The sequence below is a fragment of the Gorilla gorilla genome, chromosome 2, assembly GCF_029281585.2.
Source record: "Gorilla gorilla gorilla isolate KB3781 chromosome 2, NHGRI_mGorGor1-v2.1_pri, whole genome shotgun sequence".
NCBI lineage: Eukaryota > Metazoa > Chordata > Mammalia > Primates > Hominidae > Gorilla > Gorilla gorilla.
Window position 1 is genome coordinate 56443769 of NC_086017.1, and position 20142 is coordinate 56463910.

The 20142-nt window shown below is 45.6% G+C and overlaps 2 protein-coding genes across 3 annotated transcripts in view; one reads left to right on the forward strand and one right to left on the reverse strand.

Annotated features, from left to right (window-relative positions):
• LRRC2 (leucine rich repeat containing 2) overlaps nt 1-3929 on the reverse strand; it is a 50343-nt gene extending 46414 nt beyond the window's left edge. For both annotated transcript variants that reach the window (XM_019024647.4, XM_055382192.1), the window contains exon 1: nt 3597-3929. The gene's annotated coding sequence lies outside the window, so the exon portion shown is untranslated. The remainder of the gene's footprint in view (nt 1-3596) is intronic.
• Nucleotides 3930-15108: 11179 nt separating this feature from the next.
• CRIPTO (cripto, EGF-CFC family member) lies at nt 15109-19882 on the forward strand. The gene is made up of 6 exons (XM_004034026.5): nt 15109-15454; nt 16548-16600; nt 16685-16819; nt 17192-17306; nt 17404-17513; nt 18559-19882. Exons 1-6 carry the CDS (start codon nt 15420-15422, stop codon nt 18675-18677), a joined length of 567 nt encoding a protein of 188 aa, XP_004034074.1. The 5' UTR covers nt 15109-15419; the 3' UTR covers nt 18678-19882.
• Nucleotides 19883-20142: the final 260 nt, after the last annotated feature.

Genomic DNA, 20142 nt, shown 5'->3' on the forward strand with positions numbered 1-20142 from the left:
TCCTTGAATATGCACTTGGATGTCTCACACATATCTCAAAGAAACATGATGTTCTCCAAACTTGCTCCTTTAGAGTTTGTCCATCCTAGGCCTCCCTTAATTCCACACCTCAGGAATGACTCCATCATAATCTAGAAGATCTAGAAGTTACTTCTTTTTTTCTTTTTTTGAGATGAAGTCTCACTCTGTCACCCAGGCTGGAGTGCAGTGGCACAATCTCAGCTCACTGCAAACTTCACTTCCTGGGTTCCAGCAATTCTTCCTCAGCCTCCTGAGTAGCTGGGATTACAGGCAAAAGCCACCATATCCGGCTAATTTTTGTATTTTTAGTAGAGATAGGGTTTCACCATGTTGACCAGGCTGGTCTCGAACTCCTGACCTCAGGTGATCTGCCCGCCTCGGCATCCCAAAGTGCTGGGATTACAGGTATGAGCCACTGTACTCAGCCAGAAGTCACTTCTTTTGCTTCGTTTCCTCACTCTGCCCACCCACTATGCAGACAGTAAGCACACACACACACGTGCATGCACACACACACACACATTCATCCACACCTCCAGTTATCACCTACGTCTTAGAGGGCATGCATTTCTCACCACCAACTAGTGTCACGCCTTGCCTCAGTTGGGGAAAGTCCTCCTAATTGGTCTCCTGGCTTCCCACTCAACCCCATCCAAACCATCTTCTACTCAATAGTGAGAGTCACTTTCCAATGAGAACTAGATCATGCCACCACCTGGCACAAATCTCCCCAAGGCCTGCCTTTGAAATGAGAATGAGATCCCAGCTTTCCACAGAGGCAGTGAGCCCCTGGCATGGTCTGCCCTCGGCCAGCCCATCCCACCTCACCCCTCCTGCTCCCCTCCTCTGTGCTTATCCACCCCATGCCTCTTCCCCCTCAGAGCTCAGCACACACTGCTCCCTCAGCCTAGAGCATTCCTCCCCAAGTCACATGGCTTCCTCCCCACACCCCTGGAACCCACCTTAAATGTTTTCTCCTGTCTGGCCTTCCCAGCCTCCTCATCTAAAGTAAACCCGCCTGTTATTTTATTTCTCAGTCTACTGTTTATTTGCATCACAATACTTCGTGCAAGTTAAAGTATTTGATTCATTATATTTTGTCTATCCATGGACCAAGCCATAGACGAGCCACAGTTTACTGACAGGAGCAGCCACTTGGGAGTCCCCAGACTTGGGTTCACACACTGGCCCCCATGAGTTCAGCTGAGCAGGTCATACTGTAGCATACGATGGGAACTGCAGGGGCCTCTCCATCACCTTGTCCAAGCCCCTGCAGACAGAGGTGTGCTATGGCCATCAAATGAGGGGGTTTTGAGTAGTCCAAGGGCTACAGATGCCAGTCTCCTGCTTCTGAACCTCAACACAGAAACCGTGTGTACTGAGCCAGTGTACTTAGTGTGTATTTCTGTTTTTCAATGCCTAGGAACCCTAACTGACATTTATGGACACTCATTAAATGCAGAAAGACAGAAGCCTTGTCCATGCCTCCAAGTTCCCAAACTAGAGGGGAGAGCATCAAAGGATATATTTGAGCGCAGCACGTTCATTAGACAACAGAGGCTGAACCAACCCCTGTAGAAGCCAAAAGAGAAAGGGTGGGGGAGGGGTTGGGAGAGTCCTGCAGGGACCTTGAGGAAGGGGAAAGGGCTAACAGGGCAGGTTTGGCTGAATAACTTTCCACACCCCCCTCCCCAACCCAGTTATATCAGAACCACTTTACAGAGCCATCCACTTTCCAGAGCCAGAGGGCATGACTGGAAAAACATGTCCCCTGGCACCAGGGCACTAGTCTCCACTCAGAAGTCATATGCCAGGGGGAGGGGGGGTTTTCCGGTCACCTAGTCCTCTCCCTTCTTGTCAAATTACACTAGGTTGCTGGGTAGGAGGTGTGGAGTGGGGGCAGGGTTAACCTCTCAGAGCATCCTAAGAAGGATCTGGGGGAGTTTGGGAGGAGACTCAACAAAGTCTGGGAGGAGACTCACCTCATCATGCAGGTGCCAAGCCATTCTTGGCACTCCCACTGGGAGGCTGGGAGGGGGACAGGAGCAAGGGATGGAGCAGGAGAGGAGGATGGAGCTGATGCCAGAGGTCACCTGAACCAGCCATGCAGAGAGAGGCTCTCTCCTCCACACCTGCCCCTCAGAACTCCCAGGACCCCTCCACCCCAGGCTGCCCAGCTCCAAGCCCTCCACAGCACCCTTCCAGGCATGTCATCAATGTAAGGAAAACCTCTATCATCAGCCTTGCGGTATCCAAGAGAACCACTGTAACCCATGGGAATTTCTGGGGGCACCAAGATACAATGGGCAATAATATGACAACCAAGGAGCTTTGGTGACTCACAAATTCCATTCTATCCTCACATAAGGCCACTGCCTGGACACCAGCATTGGAATGAACGCAGTGAGTTTTCTGATAGAAACGGGGGTAAATAGGAGCTAAATAGTCAAGTAAGGTCAGTATAGTCAGCCAAATCCTGAATTAAATGACATTTATGCCACATGATCAGAGTTTCCCTGGGGACTTCTGATTAATTTTATTGTAATTTGTTAAGCTAGAAAATCCAGCCAGGGGAGGCAGAGGGTCCAGACGGGATTAAGAGGGCAGTTCCAAGGCCAAGTTGCCTGGGCTGGAGCCCTGCCTACCCACTCTCTGGCCACATGTCCCTGAGAACACGGCCTAACCTCTCTGAGCCTGATGTTCTCATGTGGACGTGATGGAGCAAACAGCACTGAGCTCACAGGTTGGCGAGAACATCACGTAGGATCATTGTGTCAAGAGCTTAAGACAATACCTGGCACCTAGTAAGGTCAAAAAAAAGTTCAATCATTTAAAGAAAAAAGAAAGGAAACTAAGAATCCCTGTCACCAATTAAATGTAAGACAAAAACAAGAGGTATGTGAGCGTCCGAGGGTTTTTCCTCCACCTGGCATGATTAGCAGAGGTTCTTTGGGTGAATAATGGGTGAACCCCCCAGTCCCTGAGTTCTGGGAGAGGGTTTGGTCCAGCAGAAGAGCTAGCAACAGGGCAGAGCCGCTAACAAGCCAGACAATTCCTCCTCCTCTGGGTCTCCAGTCACTTTCCACCCTTGCCTCAGGCCTGTCCCCACCCCAAGTCAGGGGGCGTGAGACGCTGGAAGAAAAGACTTCCCCGCCAGGGCCATGTGTCAATCATACCATTCAGGACACAAACAAAGTTGATTTATCTCCCCTGGACAGCGCTTTGGACCAGAAAGCTTTGGGCTCAGCCTTGGGCGCCGGAGCAGTACGCGCAGGGCAACTGCTAAGCCGGAGCAAGATTCACTCGCGGGGACCCCTGCCTCCCCACGCTCTCTCCTTTCTCGCCATCCCACCATAGTCCTGGACCTCAGATACCGGTCGATGCCTAAGCCCCAGCCGCTGTCCGGTTAGGGACGTTTACCCCTGTCGCTCCGGCAGATTGCAGGTCACCAAGGCACAGAGGAAGGATTAAACAACTGAGCGCCCGGGGCACCGCCAATCCGCCCGCGTCCTCCCACCGGGAGCGCAAGGCCCCCGCTCCCGCCCCGCCGGCCACCTCGGACGCCCAGCGCTTACCTGCCCCGAGGGGCGGGCACTGACAGTCCTGGCCTGCCCGCCGCGGCTGTTTACACCGCAGAGGCTGTTTACACCGCAGAGGCTGTTTACACCCGCTGAGCAGCACGGCCGAGCCGGAAGAAGCCTCCCGTGCCTGTGCGCTAACAGGCTATATTTGTAGGCGGATAATATGATCTGGAGGACATGTGCTAAATCAACTATCTATCTATTCTATGTGACTCAGCCCAGCCTGATACAAAACAGACTTCGTAGGGGAGGGCTTGGCACCCTGCGCGCTGCAGCCGGCCAGCGCGAGCCCCGGCCCAGGGACTATCTGCAGCCTCCTACCCAGGGCCAGACATTTTCACATTGGAGATCCCGGAGGGTGTGGAATGGAAGGGAGCAGGTTCCGAGTGCTCAGCACGCTAAGCTGGGAACCCAGCCAGACGCAGGCTTTGAAAGCCATATGACCAAGGGAATGTAAAAGTGTTTTCTGTGTTGGAAGCAGCAGACATCGAAGGTCTCAATTTCACCGTTACATTCACCGTTACATTTTATCTTTTTAATATCCTAAAATGTATGTGAGTTTAGGTTCTCTTTAGATACTTTACTAATTGGCCAAATATGTTTTGCTGATAGCGGACATCGTGAAAATATGACAAGTTAATAATCAGTAATCAACTCCCTGGCTGCTCCCAGGAGTCCATGTGACCACGTCCTGATCCTTAATGGCAATGGCTCCTCATATCCCTTAGCCTAAACTGAAAAATACCTTTTGTGTGATATATGTGTCATACTTCTAAAATTCATTTCCTTAAAAAGCATTCTTTTCTTTTCTTTTCTTTTCTTTTTTTTTTTTTTTTTTTGAGAGGAGTCTCACTCTGTCGCCCACGCTGGAGTGCAGTGGTGTGATCTCGGCTCACTGCAACCTGCGCCTCCCGGGTTCAAGCGATTCTCCTGCCTCAGCCTCCCCAGTAGCTGGGATTACAGGCGCCTGCCACCACGCGCAGCTAATTTTTGTATTTTTGTAGAGATGGGGTTTCACCATGTTGGCCAGGCTGGTCTAGAATTCCTGACCTCAGGTGACCCGCCCACCTCGGCCTCCCAAAGTGCTGGAATTACAGGCATGAGCCACCGTGCCTGGCCTTTTGAAAATAATGCTTTTTGGTGGGGCACGGTGGCTCACGCCTGTAATCCCAACACTTTAGGAGGCCGAGGCAGGTGGATCACCTGAGGTCGGGAGTTTGAGACCAGCCTGGCCAACATGGAGAAACCCCGTCTCTACTAAAAATACAAAATTAGCTGGGCGTAGTGGCAGGCGCCTGCAATCTCAGCTACTGGGGAGGCTGAGGCAGGAGAATCGCTTGAACCCGGGAGGCCAAGGTTGCAATGAGCCAAGATCGCACCATTGCACTCCAGCCTGAGCAACAAGAGTGAAATTCTGTCTCAAAAAAAAAGGACTTTTATCTGAGAAATGCAAGTTTTTTTCATTATCAGGCCCAAGGAGACATTAAAATGAAACTGCACTCATGCCCTACTCCCCTCTTTGAGCTATGTCTTCATCTCTTGAAATTACTTGCTATTGTCACAAGTAGCGTAAATTAGCCTAATAGCAACACGCCAGACACTATAACCACACCCTATAGCTAAAGGATATATAGCCAATCACTTATCAATGTTATTTCTGTAAACCAATGAAAATTCATAACAAATAACTTCATATCAATCCCTCTCTGTCTCCTTCTTTTACTTTTAAAAATCCACTCATTGAGCAACTGTATGCCAATAAATTGGAAAGTCTAGAAGAAATGAACAAACTTCTAGGTACATACAACCTACAAAGATTGAATCAGGAAGAAATTCAAAACCTGAACAGACCAATAACAAGTAACAAGATCAAGGCTGTAATAAAAAGTCTCCCGGTAAAAAAATGCCCAGAACCTGATGGCTTCACTGCTGAATTCTACCAAACATTTAAAGAAGAGCTAATACCAATCCTACCCAAACTATTCCAGAAAATAGAGGAGGAAGGAATACTTGCAAACTCATTTTATAGGCCAGTATTACCCTGATACCAAAACCAGAGAAAGACACATCAAAAAAAAAAAGAAAACTACAGGTCAAAATTCATCTCTGATGAATATTGATGCAAAAATCTTCAACAAAAATACTGGCAAGCCGAATTCAGCACTACATTAGAAAGATCATTCACCATGACCAAGTGGAATTTATGCCTAGGATACAAGGATAGTTCAACATACACAAATCAGTTGACACGATATATCAGATTAACAGAATAAAGGATAAAAATCATATGATCATTTTAACTGATGCTGAAAAAGCATTGGATAAAATTCAACATTCCTTTATGATAAAAACCCTCAAAAAAACTGAGTTTTGAAGGAACATACCTCAACATAATAAAAGCCATATATGACAGATCCACAGCTGGTATCCTTATTGAATGGGGAAAAACTGGAAGCCCTTCTTCTAATATCTGGAACACAGCAAGGATACCCAATGTCACCACTGTTATTCAACATAGAACTGGAAGTCCTAGCTAGAGCAATCAGACAAGAGAAAGATATAAAGGGCATTCAAATTGGAAAGGAAGAAGTTAAATTATCTATTTGCTAACGATATGGTCTTATATTTGGAAAAACCTAAAGATTCCACAAGAAAACTATTAGAACTGATAAACTAAACAAATTCAGTAAAGTTGCAAGTGACAAAATCAACATACAAAAACCAGTAGCAGGCTGGGCACAGTGGCTCACACCTGTAATCCCAGCACTTTGGGAGGCCATGGCAGGTGGATTGCTTGACCCTAGGAGTTTGAGACCAGCCTGAGCAACATGGCAAAACCCCATCTCTACAAAAAAAAAAAAAAAATACAAAAATTAACCAGGCATGGTGGTATATACCTGTAGTCCCAGCTACTTGGGAGGCTGAGGTAGGAGGATAATCTGAGCCCAGGAGTCAGAAGTTGCAGTGAACCGAGATTGTGCCATTGCACTCCAGCCTGGGAAACAGAGACCCTGTCTAAAAAAAAAAAAAAAAAAAAAAGTCAGTAGCATTTCTATAGGCCAACAGTGAACAATATGAAAATGAAATTTAAAAAGTAATCCCATGTACAATAACCACACATAAAATTAAATACCTAGGAATTAACTTAACCAAAGAAGTGAAAGATCTCTATAATAAAAACTATAAAACGCTGATGAAGGAAATGGAAGAAAATACCAAAAAATTGAAAAACATTCCATGTTCATGTGTTGGAAGAATCAATGTTGCTAAAATGTCCACACTACCCTAAGCAATCTACAGATTCAATGCAGTCCCTATCAAAATACTGGACATTTTTCACAGAAATAGAAAAAACAATTCTAAAATTTATATGAAACCACAAAAGACCCAGAATAGCCAAAGCTACCCTAAGCAAAAGAACAAAACTGGAGAAATCACATTACCTGACTTCAAATTATACCACAGAGCTATAGTAACCAAAACAGCATGGTACTGGCATAAAAACAGACACATAGACCAATGGAACAGAATAGAGAACCCAGAAACAAATCCACACACCTACAGTGAACTCATTTTTGACACAGGAACCAAGAACATACACTAGGGAAAAGAACAGTCTCTTCAATAAAAGGTGCTGGGAAAACAGGATATCCATATGCAAAACAATGAAACTAGACCCCTATCTCTCACCACATATAAAAATCAGATCAAAATGGATTAAAGACTTAAATCTAAGACTTCAAACTATGAAACTACTACAAGAAAACATTGGGCAAAATCCCCAAGACCTTGGTCTGGTCAATGCCATAACCACAGGCCACAACAACACAAATACCCCACAAACACAGGCAACCAAAGCAAAAATGGACAAATAGGATTGCATCAAGTTAAAAAGCTTCTGCATAGCAAAGGATAAAATCAACAAAGTGAAGAGACAACCCACAGAAAGGGAGAAAATATTTGCAAACTACCCATCTGATAAGAGATTAATAATGAGAATATATAAGGAGCTCAACGCTATAGGAAAAAAATCTAACAATCTGATCAAAAAAAAACTGGGAAAAGATTTGAATAGATTTCTCAAAAGAAGATATACAAATGGCACACAGGCATATGAAAGGATGCTCAACATCATTGATCATCAGAGAAATGCAGATCAAAACTACAATAAGATATCATCTCAACTCAGTTAAAATGGCTTATATCCGAAAGACAGGCAATAACAAATGCTGGTGAGGATGTGGAGAAAGGGAACCCTTGTACACTGTTAGTGGGAATGTAAATTAGTACAACCACTATGGAGAACAGTTTGGAGATTCCTCAAAAAACTAAAAATTGAGCTACCATATGAGCCAGAATTCCACTGCTGGATATACACACAAAAGAAAGGAAATCAGTATATCAGAGATATCTGCATTCCTGTTTGTTGCAGCACTGTTTACAATAACTAAGATTTGGAAGCAACCTAAGTGTCCATCAGCAGATGAATGGATAAAGAAAATGTGGTACATATACACAATGGAATACTATTCAGCCATAAAAAAGAATGAGATCCAGTCATTTGCAATGACATGAATGGAACTGGAGATGATTATGTTAAGTGAAATAAGCCAGGCACTGAAAGACAAACATCCCATGTTCTCACTTCTTTGTGGGATCTAAAAATCAAAGTAGGGCTGGGCGTGGTGGTTCGTGCCTGTAATCCCAGCACTTTGGGAGGCCGAGTCAGGTGGATCACCTGAGGTCCGGAGTTCGAGACCAGCCTGTCCAACATAGTGAAACCCTGTCTCTACTAAAAATACAAAAAATTAGCCGGGCATGGTGGCAGGCACCTGTAATCCCAGCAACTCAGGAGGCTGAGGCAGGAGAATCATCTGAACCTGGGAGGTGGAGGTTGCAGTGAGCTGAGATTGTGTCATAGCCTTCCAGCCTGGGAGACAAGACTGAGACTCTGTCTCAAAAAAAAAAAAAGAAAGAAAAGAAATTAGCCAGGCGTGGTGGCACGTGCCCGTGGTCCCAGCTACTCGGGAGGCTGAGGCATGAAAATCACCTGAACCCAGCAGCAGGTAGAGGCTGCAGTAAGCCAAGATGGCACCACTGCACTACAGCCTGGGCAACATAGCAAGACTCCATCTCAAAAAAATAAAATAGCCATTAAGAGCTGTACGTGATCAAATACAAAATCCACCACATAAGAAGCACTTTTTTTAATTGTTGTTGTTTGTTTTTTTGTTTTATTGTTTTTTTTTTTTTTTTGAGATGGAGTTTCACTCTTGTTGCCCAGGCTGGAGTGCAATGGCCTGATCTTAGCTCACCACAACCTCTGCCTCCCGGGTTCAAGCAATTCTCCTGCCTCAGCCTCCTGAGTAGCTCGGATTACAGGCACCCGCCACCACGCCTGGCTAATTTTGTATTTTCAGCAGAGACAGGGTTTCTGAATGTTGGTTAGGCTGGTCTCAAACTCCTGACCTCAGGTGATCCACCTTCCTTGGCCTCCGAAAGCACTGGGATTACAGGCATGAGCCACCCCACCGGCTTAAGAAGCACTTTTAAATGAGATTGTCCAGGTCATGAAAACCAAGTGAGACCCCAGTTTGCCTCCCAAGTCTAACTCCTGGGAGTCTGTCTGTCCATCTATTTGTCTGCTGGGGCCAAATGGCCTTGACTTGGTTGGTAGGAAATTAGGAAGTGACTACCTTCTCACCATCAGCAGCTTACTGATCACAGTAAAATCGCACTTCATTTAGATTACTGGGCTTGTCTTATCTCGGGGGAGGGAAGATGGGAGCAGGAGCCCTACCTTGGAAATCTCTGTCTACCCCATCGTGCTAAGCACAGATAGCTGATCAGTAAATATTTGTTGAATTTAATTGAAAAAAAATAAGATTTTGGTGTAAAAGAATTCTAAATTATAGCTATGTCTAAAAGTCTAAATCAGGGCTTGGCACGGTGGCTCATGCCTGTAATCCCAGCACTTTGAGAGGCCAAGGCAGGCAGATTGCCTGAGGTCAGGAGTTCGAGACCAGCCTGGCCAACATGGTGAAACCCCTTCTCTACTAAAAATACAAAATTAGCCGGGCATGGTGGCGCACACCTGTAATCCCAGCTATCTAGGAGGCTGAGGCAGAAGAATCGCTTGAACCTGGGAAGCAGAGGTTGTGGTGAGCCAAGATCGTGCCATTGCACTCCAGCCTGAGCATCAAGAGTGAAACTCCATCTCAAAAAAAAAAAGGTTAAATCAGATTTTCCATAGTCTAACATGGTTCCCAGTAAGTACATCAAAATTATCTTGTCTTATATGTGTTAAATACTCTTTTTTTTTTTTGAGATGGAGTCTCACTCTGTCGCCCAGGCTGGAGTGCAGTGGCGCGATCTCGGCTCACTGCAAGCTCTGCCTCCCGGGTTCACGCCATTCTCCTGCCTCAGCCTCCCAAGTAGCTGGGTCTACAGGTGCCCGCCACCACGCCCGGCTAATTTTTTGTATTTTTAGTAGAGACGGGGTTTCACCATGTTAGCCAGGATGGTCTCGATCTCCTGACCTCATGATCTGCCCGCCTCAGCCTCCTAAAGTGCTGGGATTACAGGCGTGAGCCACCGCGCCCGGCTGTATATGGTAAATACTCTTAACAAGTTGCCCAGAATTCAGCCCAGAATATCAGTGGTGGTTTGGGTTACATATTTCAAATTTGTCTTTTTTCCCTTCTTTGCTGGGGGAAGAGGGTATTCTTTGTTTTATTTCTAGGATCAGGCTTGAGGAAACAAGTTGTTTTCATGTGGCACCTCTCAAGGACCTTGCCCTCGCCCCACCCCCATTTTAGAAAATAGGGCTGAGATTTAATATGTGTCTGTCAGAGATGTGGCTGGTGGAGAAAGACTAAGCCAAAAGAAAATCAGCACAGGTAAACACTGCGCTAGAGGTTGGAGAAGCTGAGGTTTCTGGAAGACCAGATTTCTGGACCTCTTAGTCCAAGGGAATAAAGGATAGGGGGAAGAGTTGGTGAAAGACACACACACACACACACACACACAAAGCAGTTTACAATACAGTGAGACCGAGCAAGGTGACTCATGCCTGTAATCCCAGCACTTTGGGAGGCTGAGGCAGGCAGATTGCCTGAGGTTGGGAGTTTGAAACCAGCCTGGCCAACATGATAAAACCCCGTCTCTACTAAAAACACAAAATTAGCCAGGTGTGGTGGCGCATGCCTGTAATCCCAGCTACTCAGGGGACTGAGGCAGGAGAATCGCTTGAACCTGGGAGGCGGGCGGTGAGCCGAGATCGCGCCATTGCACTCCAGCCTGAGCAGAAAGAGTGAAACTCCATCTAAAATCTAAAACTCCATCTAAAATATATATATACGTATATATATATGTATATATATATACATATATATATACGTATATATACGTGTATATATATATACACATATATATATATACGTATATATATATATGCAGTGAAGACAAGATAAAATCTGGGGACAGTGGTTGCCAGGACAGGGCTCTCAGAACAGCTGGAAGCTGGAGTAGGGAGGATGGTCTCAGCAAGGACTTCCCAGAGCAAATGAAATTTGGGCTGAGTCTCAAAGAAGCCAGTCCAAGTGCTTTGTAAGAAGGACCAGCCAGGTCATAGAAAATGAAATACAAACACCCAATAACCAAGCAACAATGAAATACTACTTTTCACATACTGTATTAGCTAAACTTAAGATGCTTGCTGCAGCCAGACCTGGTAAGTACTTGGGAGATGAGCTCTCAATACCAACTCAAGGGGGAGGGAGGAGGGGCGGAGAGGAGATTGGTGCAGGCTTGTTCGAAAATAATTTGGAAGCGTCCAACCTTTAACCAAGCAATTCCAGTGCTAGAAATTTACAAGAGGAATATGCTCTCAAGCGTTCACCAAGATATATGTACAAGGAAGTTCACCACAAAACGTGGAAACATGTCATGTCTATTCATTGATAAAATAATGTATACTATGTCTACATAGGAAGAAATATGATATGGCCCCCATGGCGCACGGAAAAAAAATGAAGTCCTCTCTTAAGCCCTTCTCCATTCCTCTTACGCCATTTATGTAACAATATGGCTCTAAAATGACTTGCTTGAGCATGTCTTCCCCACTGAAATTGCAGATTTTTGAATGCAGGAATCTGTCCTTTTATGTCCCACACGGAGACCTTTGGCAAATACAGAATAAGTTTCCAGTTGCAATTTGTAAGTTTGCCAGTGAAAACAGAAAGCCATTAACTTGTTAATGAAGTGTGGCCAGGACACACTGGGTGGATAATGCTTCCGCAGGAGTGTAGCTCAGGTGTTAACAGAAGCTAAGCTTGATGAAATTAGAGGCCCCAGCATTCCTCAGCTGGAGGGTACATACGTATACAGAATTCCCCCGCCCCCTCTGCTCTCTCTTATCTTCTGGCCTGCCTGGATGTTCAAGGGAACAATGACAGAGGTAAGACCTAAGCGCCCTATGATAAAAGGAGGCTTTTACCTTGAAATACCGTCATTGTAGTGCAGACATGGCATTCTTTTGTTAACTCTTTGGTTGGAATTTTGTTCTACGTGTTCTCAACCATTTAAACAAGGTCGAATTGGCTTTTGATAGCTAAAATTGATCCCATTCTCCAAGTTTATTTTCTTCCTTGAATTTTAGGCAGACACAGGAAGTCTGTCCTTTGATTATGATGTATTTCATTCCACCATTCTTGTTTGGATGGTTTTAAGTCAAATGCTTATTTGTGTGATTTTTAAACACAATTCTGCCCCAGTTTTTAATACACAATGTCTCAAGGGCAGTACCAAGAAATGGCCAACACCAAGAGCATTGTTTTTCATTTTCTGCTCTCAGTGCCTTTCGTAAGGGGTGAGATGGGCTGCCTGTGATTGGGGAACCCCCGTTGCACAGCACTTCCCAATCCTAGGCCTGACCTTTTGACACAAAGCACTCATTGGCCTGGAGGCTGGCCAGCAGCCCAGTTTCAACAGTGACCAAGCAGAGGTGACCAGTGGCCATCTTAGGGTAGTCATTCATTTCCCCCACCTGGAGGCAGCAACAACTTTTTGCAGTTAGTACAATTAGAATCAACAATTACTGTTCTTTCTCTCCAGCCTCACAGTGGGGTCACTTCTCACAACTGTTTCTCTAGAGCCAAACTCCATTCTACAGGCCGCCCAGTAGTAGACATCAAATACCTGTTAAATAGCCCTTACATCTCCAGCCCAAAGGCAAATATCTAACCTCTCTTAAACACCACAGCCCTTCCCTTCCGCTTCTCCCCACCCCGCATCCCAAAACCTGGCACAGGCTCTGACTACCCTGGATCCACTTGGCTTCCTCTGCAGTCAGTACCTATGGGGAATGGGGATCTCTTCAGGGGGTTCTGGTCCTTAGAGAAGGGATTTTGTGTGGCTGAAAAGCTGGCATCCTGGGGTTCTGGTCCCGTCAATGCCAACATCGCCAGACTGGAGACCTCAGTTACTTCCTCTGAAAATGCAGTGATTTCCAGGGGTCCTATTTAAGCTCTAAAAATTCCGCAAGAGCTTTAGATAAGGAAATAGCAACGCAGGGGTGTGTTCTGTTGCCAGTTCTGCCACAGGCCTGCCCAGTCTCTAAAGACAAGATATTCAAATCCCCAAATAGAACTAGTTGTCTTGTCCATAAAGTGAGACTAATATTGTGGGCGCTACTTATCTACTTAGCACCTTGGACTGGTGAGGACTGTGGTGCACAAGCTACCTTACAAATGTACCACACTGAGTAACATCTTTAAACCTCCTTGCAGCTCCAGGGCTAGCCTTCTCCTTTGCGGAGCCCTCCCCCACCTCCGGCCTCCTAGAGCTTCAGGCCATGTTCCCCTGTCCCCTGTGAATCTCAGCATGCTACCTGAAGCGTTTCACCTGAAAAGGCCACACAGGGAGGAGGCGAAGCGCAGCAGGAATGAAACAGTCAACTGTGGAGTTGGAAATGTTGCTGCATCCCACCATTGACTGGATGGGGCCTCACTCCCACAGTACAAATTATTTTACGTTTGCTTCTCCCAAGATCATGTGTAAGGCCGGGCGCGGTAGCTCATGCCTGTAATCCCAGCACTTTGGGAGGCCGAGGCGGGTGGATCACGAGGTCAGGAATTTGAGACCAGCCTGACCAACATGGTGAAACCCCCTCTCTACTAAAAATACAAAAATTAGCCGGGCCTTGTGGCGGGCGCCTGTAATCCCAGCTACTCAGGAGGTTGAGGCAGGAGAATCATTTGAACCCAGGAGGTGGAGGTTGCAGTGAGCCAAGATCATGCTACTGCACTCTAGCCCGGGTAACAGAGGGAGACTCTGTCTCAAAAAAAAAAAAAAAATCATGTGTAGAAGTAAATAACACCTCTTCCCAGCACCTGTGGATCCATGGCATTCACACAGGTAGGCACTGACGCTGAAATGGCCTCAGATGCTACCAATTCCTTCTGCCGAGGCCTAAATCCAATAAACAGAGATGGATGGAAACAACTATCTAATAAAAGTTTCGCATTTGTGTGCCTGGCAACATTAAGTAACCGTCAGGCTTTCCTTTAGAAATTGGAATTAAATGCGATTTAGAAACTATTAACGACCTTGGGCGTATTTAATAACACATGAAATAACCCGGAGGATTGAAATGTTAGGTGAGGCGACTCCGGTTCATAGACGCGCCTCTCCATCTGGGGCGTCTGGCGCTTAGTGGAACCACTCAATAAACACGTTTACCCCTGCAAGCGGCACATCAGAATCCGGGGGTAATTCTCGGTGTCGTGGGGCCAGGACGGCGAGGGGCTGGAAGAGGCCGCCCTGTGGGAGCTGGGAGGCTGAGATAAATTCTCGTGATTGGGGGCTGAAATGGCCTCCCATGCCGGACTGCCGTGGTTCTAGAACTTTTTTCTGGAACAGGCCGGCACTCCCACTGGAGAGCCCCAGCGGCTGCGCCCCTGGCCGCCCCTCCCCTCTCCCGGGCACCTGGCGCCGGCTCCCGCGTCCTTTCAGGAATTCACGTCCGCCTGGAATTTGCACTTCAAGTCTGGAGCCCCCAAGGAACCCCTCCTGACCCTGAACTTCTATCTCAGTTTCAAGCTTCCTAGTCTTCCCCACACACACACACCTAGCTCCTCAGGCGGAGAGCACCCCTTCCTTGGCCACCCGGGTATCCCCCAGGGGGAGTACGGGGCTCAAAACACCCTTTTGGAAAAACAAAGATGGAAGCAAATTTCAGGAAGTAAAACTTCCTGAAATAAAATAAAATATCGAATGCCTTGAGACCCATACATTTTCAGGTTTTCCTAATTAAAGCAATTACTTTCCACCACCCCTCCAATCTGGAATCACCAACTTGATTAGAGAAACTGATTTTTCTTTTTTCTTTTTTTTTTCCCAAAAGAGTACATCTGATCATTTTAGCCTGCAACTAATGATAGAGATATTAGGGCTAGTTAACCACAGTTTTATAAGACTCCTCTCCCCGCGTGTGGGCCATTGTCATGCTGGTGGGCGTCCCGCCCACCTGAAAGGTCTCCCCGCCCCGACTGGGGTTTGTTGTTGAAGAAGGAGAATCCCCGGAAAGGCTGAGTCTCCAGCTCAAGGTCAAAACGTCCAAGGCCGAAAGCCCTCCAGTTTCCCCTGGACGCCTTGCTCCTGCTTCTGCTACGACCTTCTGGGGAACGCGAATTTCTCATTTTCTTCTTAAATTGCCATTTTCGCTTTAGGAGATGAATGTTTTCCTTTGGCTGTTTTGGCAATGACTCTGAATTAAAGCGATGCTAACGCCTCTTTTCTCCCTAATTGTTAAAAGCTATGGACTGCAGGAAGATGGCCCGCTTCTCTTACAGGTATGAGCTAATCTTGAATGTGAACTTTTTTTGATTGCTAGAGATTGCCAGCTTAGGAAATAATGTTCTACACCTGTCATTTGATTTTTCTCTTGCTCAAGCCTTAAAAGAGCTGCCAACGGCACTGCTGTTTTTCCTGAAAGACCTGGAATTTCACATGGTTACTTCTAACTTTGCCATTGGCTTTTAACATTTTCGTGTTAATGTTAATTTTCATTTTATGTTAATGACTCTGCCTATGAAATAGTGTTTCTTTATTCTTGTACAAATAAAGGTTAATACTACAACCAAATTTAAAATCTTCCGAAAAGATTAAAGGTATAAGCAGATTCAATACTTGGCAAAACCATTAAGATAATAGCAAAAAAAAAAAAAAAAAAAACCCACATTTTTTACCTAAAAACCTTTTAAGTGATTGGTTAAAATAGTTTGGCCGGGTGCGGTGGCTCACGCCTGTAATCCTAGCACTTTGGTAGGCGGAGGCGGGTGGATCACCTGAGGTCAGGAGACCAGCCTGGCCAACATGGCGAAACCCCGTCTCTATTAAAAATACAAAAATTAGCCAGGCATGGTCGCGGGCACCTGTAATCCCAGCTACTCTGTAGGCTGAGGCAGGAGAATCACTTGAACCGGGGAGGGGAGGCAGTGAGCCGAGATCGCACCATTGCACTCCAGCCTGGGTGAAAAACCGAAACTCCGTCTCAAAAATAAATAAATAAATACAATAGTTTGTAAAATGATTCATCGGTAACATGGGATGCAGCTATTTTTTAATCCTTATATGAAAATTGTATGCAGGGGAAAACATGTGAAATAGAAGATAAAAGACATATACCTACTTAAAATTAGGTACTTATGTGAGGACAGGGCCTAAGAAATAATAATATATATTAAAAAGACTTGGATATTGGTGACTTTTTTTCAACATTTTTCTTTGTTACATGAATTAGCCATTAAAAAAAGAAAGATGGTGCTCCACAGTTTCTTTTCAGTGATCTGTGGTCTTGTCCTTGTGATGAGAGGACCCAGGTGTTAACTTGTAAGGTTTTATGTCCTTTGTTTGGCTAACTCGTGTCTGACTTCCTCTTCCTAGTGTGATTTGGATCATGGCCATTTCTAAAGCCTTTGAACTGGGATTAGTTGCCGGTGAGAGACCTTTTGTTCTTTTGATCACTCTCAATTTTTATGTGGCCTAAAATACAGACTCCATGAATTGATTTTGTCGTTAAGGCCTGGGCCATCAGGAATTTGCTCGTCCATCTCGGGGAGACCTGGCCTTCAGAGACGACAGCATTTGGCCCCAGGAGGAGCCTGCAATTCGGCCTCGGTCCTCCCAGCGTGTGCCGCCCATGGGGATACAGCACAGTAAGAACTGCCTGACTTCGATGCTTCTGCCCTGGCCCTTCATGTGTCTCCTGAGTATCTTTCCAACACTCTTTCACCTAAAAGGGCACCTGGTTCTGGAACTGGGCAGGTGCTGGACTGCTTTTGGTTTTGGAAGTGAGACAGGGATTGTGTATTTTACTTCCCTGGAGTGCAGTTTTCCTCACCTGAGTCCACTTCACGCTGGGGAACCCAGAACCACCACTGGCCTATGCATGAAAATGACTTCTCTGCTCAAAGGCGCGGAGTCTTACTCTGATACAACACATTAGTGTTGTATTAACCTTCGCTTACAGGAATTGCCCTTGCACTTTTCCATCCCTACACCCTCAGTCATCTGTTCTTACCTTTCAGGCAAGGAGCTAAACAGAACCTGCTGCCTGAATGGGGGAACCTGCATGCTGGGGTCCTTTTGTGCCTGCCCTCCCTCCTTCTACGGACGGAACTGTGAGCACGATGTGCGCAAAGAGTAAGCAATTCAGAGGGGCGGGGAGCCGTGGAGAGGAGAGAGAAAGGGAAGTGGAAATTTCAGACCCAAGGCTATCGCCTTACCTGTTCATTCTTAGGAACTGTGGGTCTGTGCCCCATGACACCTGGCTGCCCAAGAAGTGTTCCCTGTGTAAATGCTGGCACGGTCAGCTCCGCTGCTTTCCTCAGGCATTTCTACCCGGCTGTGGTAAGCGGAGGTTCTCTTTCTTTTGCCCTTTGAAGTTACGTAGTTGCCTTGGGGGGTGCTTAGTTAGCAGGCTCTCCTAGTACCTCTTGTCTTGCTAGAGCCTGGCAGCCAAAGTTCTGCTTATAAAAGCATCGCAGACTCCTGATGAGATAGTTGCCTTGGCCTCTTTGATATTTATTTCCTCGGGAACCTGGCTAGTCCTGCTGCCTTTCAGATAGAGATGTATTTCAAGTCTATTTGACATTTTATGGTCTGAACTTCTATTGAGGAAAATAAACAAGTCTCGGTCTCTTGTTTAACCAAGAGATGTTCTCTGGTGTTCCTTTCCTTTGGGTAGGGGGACCCAAACCAGGATGGGCAGCTCATTTAGAGCCCACCCTGACGACAAATTCTATCAGAGGCTTGGCCCCTTGCTAGTCCTTTAGAAACTTCCAGGGTCCTAAAAGTCCCTGGTAACCCCCTCCCCATACCTTACCATGACTGGTCACAGAACCCTTTCACCTTATTGATTTTTACTGATTTGAGGAATACAATGAAAAGAAGGGCAGCACCTGGAGAGGAAAAGAGGCAACAGTCCTCTCTCCACCCTAGCCTGAGCCAGGTTTCTAGGGCCCCCCAAATTCAGAGACCTATTATAGTTCTGGGCCTTGGAGATGTTAGAAATGGAAAATATTCAAGTCCAGGAAGTAAATGAAAGCAAACATTTCACTGAGAACAGGAAGGAATTCCCCAATCCAGACAGGGATTGTGTCTTTGCCATTTGCATCCTGGGTGTCAGGCTCAGGATAGGTGTTTGATAAGTGTGGGTTGGGTGATTGGATGTGTAGGGAACATGTTCTCTTCCTGGAACATGGGGCCCAATCAGAATCTAACCAGGTTGTGCTCATTCCTGCAAGTGAAGGCATCACCACTGGGCTAGGTTCCAGGTGTGAGTGTCCTGAGAAGAGCAGGTTCACAGTAGGTGTATAGATATGCCACATTTGTGGGCAGCAGGATGAACTGCCAGAGAGGTTTGCTTTAATGACCAAGCATCCCTACCTTCCAGATGGCCTTGTGATGGATGAGCACCTCGTGGCTTCCAGGACTCCAGAACTACCACCGTCTGCACGTACTACCACTTTTATGCTAGTTGGCATCTGCCTTTCTATACAAAGCTACTATTAATCGACATTGACCTATTTCCAGAAATACAATTTTAGATATCATGCAAATTTCATGACCAGTAAAGGCTGCTGCTACAATGTCCTAACTGAAAGATGATCATTTGTAGTTGCCTTAAAATAATGAATACATTTCCAAAATGGTCTCTAACATTTCCTTACAGAACTAACTACTTCTTACCTCTTTGCCCTGCCCTCTCCCAAAAAACTACTTCTTTTTTCAAAAGAAAGTCAGCCATATCTCCATTGTGCCCAAGTCCAGTGTTTCTTTTTTTTTTTTTTTTTGAGACGGAGTCTCACTCTGTCACCCAGACTGGACTGCAATGACGCGATCTTGGTTCACTGCAACCTCCGCATCTGGGGCTCAAGCCATTCTCCTGCCTCAGCCTCCCAAGTAGCTGGGATTACAGGCATGTGTCACCATGCCCAGCTAATTTTTTTGTATTTTTAGTAGAGATGGGGGTTTCACCATATTGGCCAGTCTGGTCTCGAACTCCTGACCTTGTGATCCACTCACCTCGGTCTCTCGAAGTGCTGAGATTACACGCGTGAGCAACTGTGCAAGGCCTGGTGTTTCTTGATACATGTAATTCTACCAAGGTCTTCTTAATATGTTCTTTTATATGATTGAATTATATCTTCAGATTATTAAAGACTAATTCTAATGTGGACCTTAGAATACAGTTTTGAGTAGAGTTGATCAAAATCAATTAAAATAGTCTCTTTAAAAGGAAAGAAAACATCTTTAAGGGGAGGAACAAGAGTGCTGAAGGAATGGAAGTCCACCTGCGTGTGTGCAGGGAGACTGGGTAGGAAAGAGGAAGCAAATAGAAGAGAGGTTGAAAAACAAAATGGGTTACTTGATTGGTGATTAGGTGGTGGTAGAGAAGCAAGTAAAAAGGCTAAATGGAAGGGCAAGTTTCCATCATCTATAGAAAGCTATATAAGACAAGAACTCCCCTTTTTTTTCCCAAAGGCATTGTAAAAAGAATGAAGTCTCCTTAGAAAAAAAATTATACCTCAATGTCCCCAACAAGATTGCTTAATAAATTGTGTTTCCTCCAAGCTATTCAATTCTTTAACTGTTGTAGAAGAGAAAATGTTCACAATATATTTAGTTGTAAACCAAGTGATCAAACTACATATTGTAAAGCCCATTTTTAAGATACATTGTATATATGTGTATGCACAGTAAAAATGGAAACTATATTGACCTAAATGTGAACTGGTTATTTCTAGGTGGTGAGGTGCTTTATGGTGGTAGGTTTTTGGTCTCAATGCCCTTTTTGCATTTTCCAAAGTACCATGGTGAGGATGTGTTATATCTTTTCCAGGGTCCTAAAAGTCCCTGGCAACTCCCTCCCCATACCCTACCATGACTGGTCACAAAACCCTTTCACCTTATTGATTTTTACTGATTTCATATGGAATATGGTAACTACATCTGGCTCAAAACAGAGGAAACCAGA